This window comes from Notothenia rossii (assembly GCF_949606895.1).
Source record: "Notothenia rossii genome assembly, chromosome: 5".
NCBI lineage: Eukaryota > Metazoa > Chordata > Actinopteri > Perciformes > Nototheniidae > Notothenia > Notothenia rossii.
The window spans coordinates 91,921,177-91,934,196 of NC_136903.1; the positions used below are offsets into that span (position 1 = coordinate 91,921,177).

Sequence of the window (13,020 nt, forward strand, 5' to 3'; positions counted from 1 at the left end):
AAGCGTTTCACCAAAGTCATTAAAGCTAGCTGCACCTTTACCAGCTTTGATAACACTTCAATGATCGATCTAGATCCCTCCGCTTCTCGTCGGGTGAATAATTAATGTAAATAAACATTCATTGGATTATTTAAAATATTAAATTGTGAACTAGAATTTAAAATGAAATTTGCACTATTTTATCTGTTATATTTGTTTTATGTCCTTTATATATATATATATATATATATATATATATATATATATATATATATAGACACATTACATCACATTACATTTAGCTGAGGCTTTTATCCAAAGCAACTTACAATAAGTGCGTTCGACCAGGAAAATACAACCTTGAAGAAAACAGAATCATATAAGTTCATCAGGTTTCATAGAGCCAAACATTTCAAGTGCTACTCAACTGGCTTTAGATAAGCCAGTCCTTTATTAGTATATAAGTGCTTTGTTAGTAATTCTATCTCTGGAAGTGGAGTCCAAAGAGATGAGTTTTCAGTCTGAAGAAGATGTGTAAGCTTTCTGCTGTCCTGATTTCAATGGGGAGCTCATTCCACCATTTTGGAGCCAGGATAGCAAACCCACGTGTTTCTGCTGATGGGAACTTGGGTCCCCCTCGCAGTGCGGGTGCAGCGAGCTGTTTGGCTGATGCAGAGCGGAGTGCACGTGCTGGGGTGTACGGTTTAACCATGTCCCGGATGTAGGAAGGGCCGGATCCATTCACAGCATGGTACGCAAGTACCAGTGTCTTGAAGTGGATTCTAGCAGTTACTGGAAGCCAGTGAAGGGAGCGGAGGAGCGGCGTGGTGTGGGAACATTTAGGAAGGTTGAAGACCAGACGAGCCGCTGCATTCTGGATGAGCTGCAGAGGTCGGATGGCACATGCAGGTAGACCAGCCAGGAGGGAGTTGCAGTAGTCTAGGCGTGAGATGACGAGAGCCTGGACCAGAACCTGCGTCTCTTTCTGGGTCAGCTGGGGACGTATCCTCCTGATGTTGTAAAGAGTGTATCTGCAGCAGCGGGTTGTAGCAGAGATGTTTGCAGTGAAGGACAGTTTGTTATCTAGGGTCACACCCAGATTCCTTGCAGTCTGAGTCGGGGAAACAACAGAGGGGCCGATGTTGATTGTTAGGTCAAGAGTGGGACAATCTTTTCCCGGAAGGAAAAGCAGTTCAGTCTTGTTTAAGTTGAGCTTGAGGTGGTGAGCAGACATCCACTGAGAGATGTCAGCTAGACAAGCAGAGATGCGTGCGACGACCTGGGTCTCTGAGCGGGGAAAGGACAGAATGAGTTGGGTGTCGTCAGCGTAGCAGTGGTATGAAAAACCATGCGGGCTAATGACAGACCCGAGCGAGTTTGTGTACAAGGAGAAGAGGAGGGGACCAAGAACAGAGCCCTGAGGGACCCCTGTAGTTAATTGACAAGGGTCGGACTCGGACCCTCTCCAAGTTACCCTGTAGGTCTTTGAGGTATGAGGTGAGGAGGGAAAGTGCAGAGCCTGAAACTCCAAGTTCTTGGAGAGTGTGAAGGAGGATCTGATGGTTCACCGTGTCGAATGCAGCAGACAGGTCCAAAATATCTACATATACATATCTACACTGAGCTCATGATGAGAGAGACTTGAATCTTGAGTATCGATGTATTTTCAGAGGACTCTTTAAAGTAGAGACACTACATACTGATATACACCTGAACATCAGCAGGAGAGGACTCTTTAAAGTAGAGACACTACATACTGATATACACCTGAACATCAGCAGGAGAGGACTCTTTAAAGTAGAGACACTACATACTGATATACACCTGAACATCAGCAGGAGAGGACTCTTTCAAGTAGAGACACTACATACTGATATAAACCTGAACATCAGCAGGAGAGGACTCTTTAAAGTAGAGACACTACATACTGATATACACCTGAACATCAGCAGGAGAGGACTCTTTAAAGTAGAGACTCTACATACTGATATACACCTGAACATCAACAGGAGAGGACTCTTTAAAGTAGAGACACTACATACTGATATACACCTGAACATCAGCAGGAGAGGACTCTTTAAAGTAGAGACACTACATACTGATATACACCTGAACATCAGCAGGAGAGGACTCTTTCAAGTAGAGACACTACATACTGATATACACCTGAACATCAGCAGGAGAGGACTCTTTAAAGTAGAGACACTACATACTGATATACACCTGAACATCAGCAGGAGAGGACTCTTTAAAGTAGAGACTCTACATACTGATATACACCTGAACATCAACAGGAGAGGACTCTTTAAAGTAGAGACACTACATACTGATATACACCTGAACATCAGCAGGAGAGGACTCTTTAAAGTAGAGACACTACATACTGATATACACCTGAACATCAGCAGGAGAGGACTCTTTAAAGTAGAGACTCTACATACTGATATACACCTGAACATCAGCAGGAGAGGACTCTTTAAAGTAGAGACACTACATACTGATATACACCTGAACATCAGCAGGAGAGGACTCTTTAAAGTAGAGACACTACATACTGATATACACCTGAACATCAGCAGGAGAGGACTCTTTAAAGTAGAGACACTACTACATACTGATATACACCTGAACATCAGCAGGAGAGGACTCTTTAAAGTAGAGACACTACATACTGATATACACCTGAACATCAGCAGGAGAGGACTCTTTAAAGTAGAGACACTACTACATACTGATATACACCTGAACATCAGCAGGAGAGGACTCTTTAAAGTAGAGACACTACATACTGATATACACCTGAACATCAGCAGGAGAGGACTCTTTAAAGTAGAGACACTACATACTGATATACACCTGAACATCAGCAGGAGAGGACTCTTTAAAGTAGAGACACTACATACTGATATACACCTGAACATCAGCAGGAGAGGACTCTTTCAAGTAGAGACACTACATACTGATATACACCTGAACATCAGCAGGAGAGGACTCTTTAAAGTAGAGACACTACATACTGATATACACCTGAACATCAGCAGGAGAGGACTCTTTAAAGTAGAGACACTACATACTGATATACACCTGAACATCAGCAGGAGAGGACTCTTTAAAGTAGAGACACTACATACTGATATACACCTGAACATCAGCAGGAGAGGACTCTTTCAAGTAGAGACACTACATACTGATATACACCTGAACATCAGCAGGAGAGGACTCTTTAAAGTAGAGACACTACATACTGATATACACCTGAACATCAGCAGGAGAGGACTCTTTAAAGTAGAGACACTACATACTGATATACACCTGAACATCAGCAGGAGAAGACTCTTTAAAGTAGAGACACTACATACTGATATACACCTGAACATCAGCAGGAGAGGACTCTTTAAAGTAGAGACACTACATACTGATATACACCTGAACATCAGCAGGAGAGGACTCTTTAAAGTAGACACACTACATACTGATATACACCTGAACATCAGCAGGAGAGGATTCTTTAAAGTAGAGACACTACATACTGATATACACCTGAACATCAGCAGGAGAGGACTCTTTAAAGTAGAGACACTACATACTGATATACACCTGAACATCAGCAGGAGAGGATTCTTTAAAGTAGACACACTACATACTGATATACACCTGAACATCAGCAGGAGAGGACTCTTTAAAGTAGAGACACTACATACTGATATACACCTGAACATCAGCAGGAGAGGACTCTTTAAAGTAGACACACTACATACTGATATACACCTGAACATCAGCAGGAGAGGACTCTTTAAAGTAGAGACACTACATACTGATATACACCTGAACATCAGCAGGAGAGGACTCTTTAAAGTAGAGACACTACATACTGATATACACCTGAACATCAGCAGGAGAGGACTCTTTAAAGTAGAGACACTACATACTGATATACACCTGAACATCAGCAGGAGAGGACTCTTTAAAGTAGAGACTCTACATACTGATATACACCTGAACATCAGCAGGAGAGGACTCTTTAAAGTAGAGACACTACATACTGATATACACCTGAACATCAGTAGAAGAGGACTCTTTAAAGTAAAGACACTACATACTGATATACACCTGAACATCAACAGGAGAGGACTCTTTAAAGTAGAGACACTACATACTGATATACACCTGAACATCAGCAGGAGAGGACTCTTTAAAGTAGAGACACTACATACTGATATACACCTGAACATCAGTAGAAGAGGACTCTTTAAAGTAAAGACACTACATACTGATATACACCTGAACATCAGCAGGAGAGGACTCTTTAAAGTAAAGACACTACATACTGATATACACCTGAACATCATCAGGAGAGGACTATTTAAAGTAGATACACTACATACTGATATACACCTGAACATCAGCAGGAGAGGACTCTTTAAAGTAGAGACTCTACATACTGATATACACCTGAACATCAGCAGGAGAGGACTCTTTAAAGTAGAGACTCTACATACTGATATACACCTGAACATCAACAGGAGAGGACTCTTTAAAGTAGAGACACTACATACTGATATACACCTGAACATCAGCAGGAGAGGACTCTTTAAAGTAGAGACACTACATACTGATATACACCTGAACATCAGCAGGAGAGGACTCTTTAAAGTAGAGACACTACATACTGATATACACCTGAACATCAGCAGGAGAGGACTCTTTAAAGTAGAGACTCTACATACTGATATACACCTGAACATCAACAGGAGAGGACTCTTTAAAGTAGAGACACTACATACTGATATACACCTGAACATCAGCAGGAGAGGACTCTTTAAAGTAGAGACACTACATACTGATATACACCTGAACATCAGCAGGAGAGGACTCTTTAAAGTAGAGACACTACATACTGATATACACCTGAACATCAGCAGGAGAGGACTCTTTAAAGTAGAGACTCTACATACTGATATACACCTGAACATCAACAGGAGAGGACTCTTTAAAGTAGAGACACTACATACTGATATACACCTGAACATCAGCAGGAGAGGACTCTTTAAAGTAGAGACTCTACATACTGATATACACCTGAACATCAACAGGAGAGGACTATTTAAAGTAGAGACACTACATACTGATATACACCTGAACATCAGCAGGAGAGGACTCTTTAAAGTAGAGACTCTACATACTGATATACACCTGAACATCAGCAGGAGAGGACTCTTTAAAGTAGAGACACTACATACTGATATACACCTGAACATCAGCAGGAGAGGACTCTTTAAAGTAGAGACTCTACATACTGATATACACCTGAACATCAACAGGAGAGGACTCTTTAAAGTAGAGACACTACATACCGATATACACCTGAACATCAGCAGGAGAGGACTCTTTAAAGTAGAGACACTACATACTGATATACACCTGAACATCAGCAGGAGAGGACTCTTTAAAGTAGAGACTTTACATACTGATATACACCTGAACATCAACAGGAGAGGACTCTTTAAAGTAGAGACACTACATACTGATATACACCTGAACATCAGCAGGAGAGGACTCTTTAAAGTAGAGACACTACATACTGATATACACCTGAACATCAGCAGGAGAGGACTCTTTAAAGTAGAGACTTTACATACTGATATACACCTGAACATCAACAGGAGAGGACTCTTTAAAGTAGAGACACTACATACTGATATACACCTGAACATCAGCAGGAGAGGACTCTTTAAAGTAGAGACACTACATACTGATATACACCTGAACATCAGCAGGAGAGGACTCTTTAAAGTAGAGACTCTACATACTGATATACACCTGTACATCAGCAGGAGAGGACTCTTTAAAGTAGAGATACTACATACTGATATACACCTGAACATCAGCAGGAGAGGACTCTTTAAAGTAGAGACACTACATACTGATATACACCTGAACATCAGCAGGAGAGGAATCTTTAAAGTAGAGACTCTACATACTGATATACACCTGAACATCAGCAGGAGAGGACTCTTTAAAGTAGAGACACTACATACTGATATACACCTGAACATCAGCAGGAGAGGACTCTTTAAAGTAGAGATACTACATACTGATATACACCTGAACATCAGCAGGAGAGGACTCTTTAAAGTAGAGACACTACATACTGATATACACCTGAACATCAGCAGGAGAGGACTCTTTAAAGTAGAGACACTACATACTGATATACACCTGAACATCAGCAGGAGAGGACTCTTTAAAGTAGAGATACTACATACTGATATACACCTGAACATCAGCAGGAGAGGACTCTTTAAAGTAGAGACACTACATACTGATATACACCTGAACATCAGCAGGAGAGGACTCTTTAAAGTAGAGATACTACATACTGATATACACCTGAACATCAGCAGGAGAGGACTCTTTAAAGTAAAGACACTACATACTGATATACACCTGAACATCAGCAGGAGAGGACTCTTTAAAGTAGAGACACTACATACTGATATACACCTGAACATCAGCAGGAGAGGACTCTTTAAAGTAAAGACACTACATACTGATATACACCTGAACATCAGCAGGAGAGGACTCTTTAAAGTAGAGACTTTACATACTGATATACACCTGAACATCAACAGGAGAGGACTCTTTAAAGTAGAGACACTACATACTGATATACACCTGAACATCAGCAGGAGAGGACTCTTTAAAGTAGAGACACTACATACTGATATACACCTGAACATCAGCAGGAGAGGACTCTTTAAAGTAGAGACTCTACATACTGATATACACCTGAACATCAGCAGGAGAGGACTCTTTAAAGTAGAGATACTACATACTGATATACACCTGAACATCAGCAGGAGAGGACTCTTTAAAGTAGAGACACTACATACTGATATACACCTGAACATCAGCAGGAGAGGAATCTTTAAAGTAGAGACTCTACATACTGATATACACCTGAACATCAGCAGGAGAGGACTCTTTAAAGTAGAGATACTACATACTGATATACACCTGAACATCAGCAGGAGAGGACTCTTTAAAGTAGAGATACTACATACTGATATACACCTGAACATCAGCAGGAGAGGACTCTTTAAAGTAGAGACACTACATACTGATATACACCTGAACATCAGCAGGAGAGGACTCTTTAAAGTAGAGATACTACATACTGATATACACCTGAACATCAGCAGGAGAGGACTCTTTAAAGTAGAGACACTACATACTGATATACACCTGAACATCAGCAGGAGAGGACTCTTTAAAGTAGAGATACTACATACTGATATACACCTGAACATCAGCAGGAGAGGACTCTTTAAAGTAAAGACACTACATACTGATATACACCTGAACATCAGCAGGAGAGGACTCTTTAAAGTAGAGACACTACATACTGATATACACCTGAACATCAGCAGGAGAGGACTCTTTAAAGTAAAGACACTACATACTGATATACACCTGAACATCAGCAGGAGAGGACTCTTTAAAGTAGAGACACTACATACTGATATACACCTGAACATCAGCAGGAGAGGACTCTTTAAAGTAGAGAAACTACATACTGATATACACCTGAACATCAGCAGGAGAGGACTCTTTAAAGTAGAGACACTACATACTGATATACACCTGAACATCAGCAGGAGAGGACTCTTTAAAGTAGAGACACTACATACTGATATACACCTGAACATCAGCAGGAGAGGACTCTTTAAAGTAGAGACACTACATACTGATATACACCTGAACATCAGCAGGAGAGGACTCTTTAAAGTAGAGACACTACATACTGATATACACCTGAACATCAGCAGGAGATTCTTGTTGTTTCTCAGCTGCTCCTTATTTCTCTCCGTGTTGGTAACTGTATCTCCTCTCCGTCTTTTCATCTGTGACATTAGAGGAACCTGATCTGACGTCCTGCATTCCTGCAAACACAAAAAGAAAGGAGTCGGAGCAGCAAGAAGCTCGAAGAGGCTCAAAATCTCATATTTAATAATAATTAACATCAACATAACTTCATTTTATCCAGAAGCTGTTAAACATCTCCACCTTTAACAAAATACACGTACATCATCTGCTAGCAAAACAACCTTCAGTGTGTGTGTGTGTGTGTGTGTGTATGTGTGTCTGTGTATGTGTGTGTGTGTGTGTGTGTGTGTGTGTGTGCGTGCGTGTGCGTGTGTGTGTTTGCGTGTGTGTGTGTGTGTGTGTGTGTTTTCCTACAACAAAAAGTGTTTTTTCTTTGAGCTCCTTTTATCAGTCACACCCTGTTTGTTCAGTGTATTGTAAACACTGTGATTGTGAAGTGTGTATTCAGTAAACCTCACTGTTCAAACATGAAAGGATGTGTCAGTAAAAACCCCGCCGGGGATTAATGAACATTTCACATCGGGGGGGAAAAGGCGTTTCTCTGAATTGCTAAACTTCAACATTCTGACTTCAGGGCTGGGATCGAACCGACAACCTCCAGACGACTGCACCCTCTCAGCCAGAGCCACATAATGGTTTTAGTCTCAGACATGATGAGCTGGAATAACCCCGTTGAGGTAATGGCTTTGTTGATTGAATGGAGTTTCTATATTTTAAAACGTGGGAGGAGAGCAGGTGAATAATTATAGATAGACGTTGGTGTAAACACAACAGAGCATTCACTGAAAGACATTTTGAGGCCTTACATGTGACTAATTTAAAGCTTGTTCTCTTTGTGTGTTTGCTTTACCTTAGGTTCTCTGTGGATGAACCAACAGACACGCCTTTTAGACCTCTTAGCGCGCGCGCGCACACACACGTAAAACACAAGGAAACACTGCCACCTGCTGGTTGTTTTTTGGAGCAGTCAATATAATAATAATAATAATAATAATAAATGAGTCTTTTATAGCACTTTTCTAAAAACTAGAATATATATAGTTGGAGTGTAGAGTAGTTTAAAGGTTTTTGAAACCAAATACGAATATTGTCTTGTAATCACATCAGTAATGTTTTGTAACAAAGGGTTTTAAATATTCATGTAGTGCACAAATTACTTAACTGATCTTTAACGTAGCTGAATACTCAATTCTGATTGGTCCAATTGGACATCAAAGAGGTTGTAAATACTCGATAAAAGAAAAATAATATAGTTGCTAAGGAGGGTCGGAGTATTCTTAGCAGAAGCAATACGTTACTTTTATTTAGTATGTGGCCGTGTGATAAGCTGAATCACGTGCAACAAGGAGGTCAGTAATGAAACACGACTGTTCACCTATTTTTATATTTTAAATGATCAGTATTTTTTATTCTGATTAAATCCTTATAGAGTTTACTAAATGTGCCGTCCTCTCCGTTTAGGTTTCTCCTGGTCAAACTGTGTTTAACATTTACTCCACGTATTAAATACTGATTGTTTTTAATATGAACAAACATGTTTCAAATGGAGTTGATCAATGATTCGCTGCTCAAACTTGGACACATGTATTCTTTATTTCAAATCCCATCATGCAGTAGTAACAAATGAACAGTTGAAATTGACAAACATAAAAAGGTTAAACTAACTCAACAATCTGAAACTTGTTGAGATCATTTAAAATGTGTGTGATGTAAATGAAGGATTCTTGCAATTACATGTTGGTCCCTTGGATAAAAGGGGCAGCTAATGCATGAATTTCTATTTCTTTAAAGTTGACACTATATTGAAAAAGCAGATTATCATACTCAACAACAAAATAAATTGTGAAAAATAAATAAACATGTTTGGAATAAACAGGGTTCCTGCAGGTTTCACCAACTCAAATGTAAGACTTTTAAGATCTATTTAAGACCACTTTGAATTAGGGGTCGACCGATTATCGAGGCCTTTAGTCCGCATTTGTCTGACTATCGGTATCGGCCTTTTTTTAAATCAAATTGCCGTTTCTCTGACTGTTCACGAGCAATGCCCCGCCCACAGCGCTATCCGATAGGCTATTACTGAAGTGTCAAGTGTGTTAGACGCTATCGCAACACAGAAGTACCTTTCAAATCATATCATATTTAAGAACTTTCTTATTTTTTTTGATCAAATGTAAGACTTTTTATGACCCCGCTGGAACACTGATAAAGAGAGGACAGGAGGTGCTTCAGAGGTCAGTGAATGATGCCTTTAAGAGATAAACATCATAGATATAATGATCCTGTGTATCTCTACCTGCTCTGATCCACTGTCACACACACCTTCAGTGGTAATATCTTCGCTTCACCCAGAGTCGTAAAGTATGGAAACATCCTCTCAGTGAAAGTGTGTGTGAAGGTGTGTATGTGTGTGTTAGTGTCAGGATCAGAGAACGACAACTCTCCTCTGTTCCAGTCCAGATTCACTCTGACCCTCTGGAGCTCCTTCTGAAGGCTGAGAGGAGTGTCTTGACCTGATGGTGACCCTGCTAAGTATTTACCTTTATATAAATATATCATCCATAATCCAGACGGTATGAATCCCTTCCTCTCCACAGACCCTTCTAACACACCCACATCCCAGGCTTTACTGTCTGTAACCTGGACATCCCAGCTGTGAGTCCCCGAGTCAAAGCCCTCAGAGCTCAGGACAGACCATTCATGATTAAACCTCTCTGGATTATCAGGAAGTTCCTGTTCCTCCTCGTCCTCTTCTATATTCTCTTCTCCTCGTCTCACTCTGGTCAGATCTTCAGACAGGATGAGTTCTGGAGGAGCAGTGTTTGGGTCCAGGATGAGAGGAGAGTAGGACACCATGTCCTTCATCTTGCTCCAGATGTTGAAGCTGAGGTTGCCCAGGTGTTTGGCCTGGTCTATCAGAGCTCCTGAGGGCAGCTGTGGATCCTCCAGCAGGGGGCGCTGCAGCCTCTCCACTGCAGCCTTGTAGCTGAGCAGGAAGGAGAAGTCTTCAGCTCTCAGCTCCTTCTCTGTGGCTCTGACTGTGAGTGAAAGAGCTGCTATCTCTCTGCTCACAGCCTCCATCTTCTCCTCCATCATCCTCCTCTTCTGCTCCTCTTCCTCCCTCAGTGCAGCCATCCTGGCCTCCTCTTCCTCTTCTAGAAACTGGTGAAGCTTCTTGAACTGCTCCTTAATCTGCGTCTCTGTGTGTTGAGCCTGGACCTTCATGTGTCCTGCTGTTTGATCAAACTTCACTTTAACATTTTCAACGCGCCACAGTTTATCCTCAAAGCGCTTCAAAGCTTTCTGGAGCTCCTCTCTGAGATCCTGAGCAGCTTCATCCATGGGTCTGAATCTGTGGTTGGTGTGTGTTCTTGAATCTCTGCAGACGAGACACACTGGCTGCTGATGGTCCAGACAGAAGAGTCTGAGTTTCTCAGAGTGCAGACTGCAGAGAGCCTCTGGAGGTCTCTGACCTCTCTCCAGTAAGAAGGCCTCACTCAGGTTCTTTAAAGCCAGGTTACAGGGAGGATTCCTTCTTGAAGATTCTATCTTACAGACTGGACACTCTCGTGATGGTTTCTGTCTCCACCAGGTCTTCAGACAGGCTTTACAGAAGCTGTGGCTACAGGACAGGACAACAGGATCTCTAAAGACGTCCTGACAGACCGGACAGCAGAGATCTTCCTCTAACCTGGAAGCCATGTTGTCTCTGAGTGAAGCTGAAACACAGCAGACAGGAAGTACAGTCAGTCATGGCTCCCCTCCCCCTTTTTTTTAACAGTTGATTTGTTTAGTACGATATTAAGATGCAGATGTAATTAAGTAAATAAAAAATTTGACTTTTTTGCTCATCAACAAATTATTTTGGACTTCATCACAAGGTTAGGTAGGGTTAGGGGTTTATACAAACACAACCTGATAAGTCACATACAGTAAAGAGATATATATCTTTAAATAACACATACCATTTTTTTTAGAAACAACAAAGTGATACAAAATAATATGAAAATTAAAATTAAGTTTACCTTGAAAAAAATATTTATAATGAAAACATTTTTTTTTTTTTTTTTTTAATGGTGTAATATTTCAATAAGTTGACACTTCTGTGTCTTAAAGAGTTTGCAAAGCTAACTACAAAGTTATAAATGTAGTGGAGTAGAGCTTTGAGATTAAAATCTCTTTTCCAAGAGTGACCTGGCCAAGAAGGGCAACATGTACGAAGTTACAATAGATAAAACAAAGACAACACAGGCAGGCAGCTGTAAAACACAAATAAAATGGCACATAAGCCAGTCAATATGCGAAGTAAATCGAACTATTAAAAATCATTCAAAACTGGCAAAATTTAAAACGATTGGAGGATATACCAGCACTCACATCTAACAATGGTGTCGTGTTCTCTGTCCTTTAAGATGGACCTGAACTTAAGTACAGCACTTGAGTAACTGTACTTAGTTAGTTTCCCTCCTCCCCATATGGATGTAATCTAACACTGTTATATAACAAAGACGTAACAAACACTTTCCCCTTTCTCCGGATACTAAACCATGGCATGAATAGGAACATAATGTAAGTTTATGTGTAACGGGTCACAAACGTAAAGTGAGTCGTTATTGATCAGGGAACGGACAGCAAAGAATCTGAGTGTGTTTTCTGAGATTTATTCTGAGAACAATCACAAAAAGTCCTTTACATCTGCGCTGCACATTTTTACAAAAGAAAAGAAAGACACATCTGAAAGTGTTGCCATGTAAACAAACAAAATGGCGCAGATCGCGTCTATTTCGCGCCAAAACCACACCATAAATACCACCCAAGAGGCTATTTCTTACGGTGGAAACGTAACAAAAACGGGTTAACAATGTACCCAAATTGACACTTAACCACATACACCCCTTTCATCAACTTAAATAGCCGGTTTACCACACTGAATTGTAATAAACTGCGACACAATTCCTAGCACAACTCACCCTCCGCAGTGCTTCTTCAGTGTGAGGGGAAAGCGGAAGTGACATACACCAAGTAGAAAACGATGTGCAAGGGGAAAGTGTTCCCACTGGAAACATTACTCACAAATATTAAAGGACACAATCACATAAAGACAAAATTCACAACCTATTGTAAATCATAATTTAAAAACTATTAATAATGTAT

The 13,020-nt window shown here is 40.6% G+C and overlaps 1 protein-coding gene across 1 annotated transcript; it reads right to left on the reverse strand.

Moving 5' to 3' along the window:
• Window positions 1-9,440: 9,440 nt before the first annotated feature.
• On the reverse strand, window positions 9,441-12,914 carry LOC307039172 (nuclear factor 7, brain-like). Its single transcript, XM_079681018.1, has 2 exons — window positions 12,837-12,914; window positions 9,441-11,585 (listed from the first exon to the last, which is right to left on the reverse strand). The coding sequence occupies exon 2, from the start codon at window positions 11,566-11,568 to the stop codon at window positions 10,159-10,161; it is 1,410 nt and encodes a 469-aa protein (XP_079537144.1). The 5' UTR covers window positions 11,569-11,585; window positions 12,837-12,914; the 3' UTR covers window positions 9,441-10,158.
• Window positions 12,915-13,020: the final 106 nt, after the last annotated feature.

What these genes read in the sequence shown, in the direction of transcription:
- LOC307039172 (XM_079681018.1), bottom strand. Translation starts at nt 11,568, where the DNA reads ATGGCTTCCAGGTTAGAGGAAGATCTCTGCTGTCCGGTCTGTCAGGAC.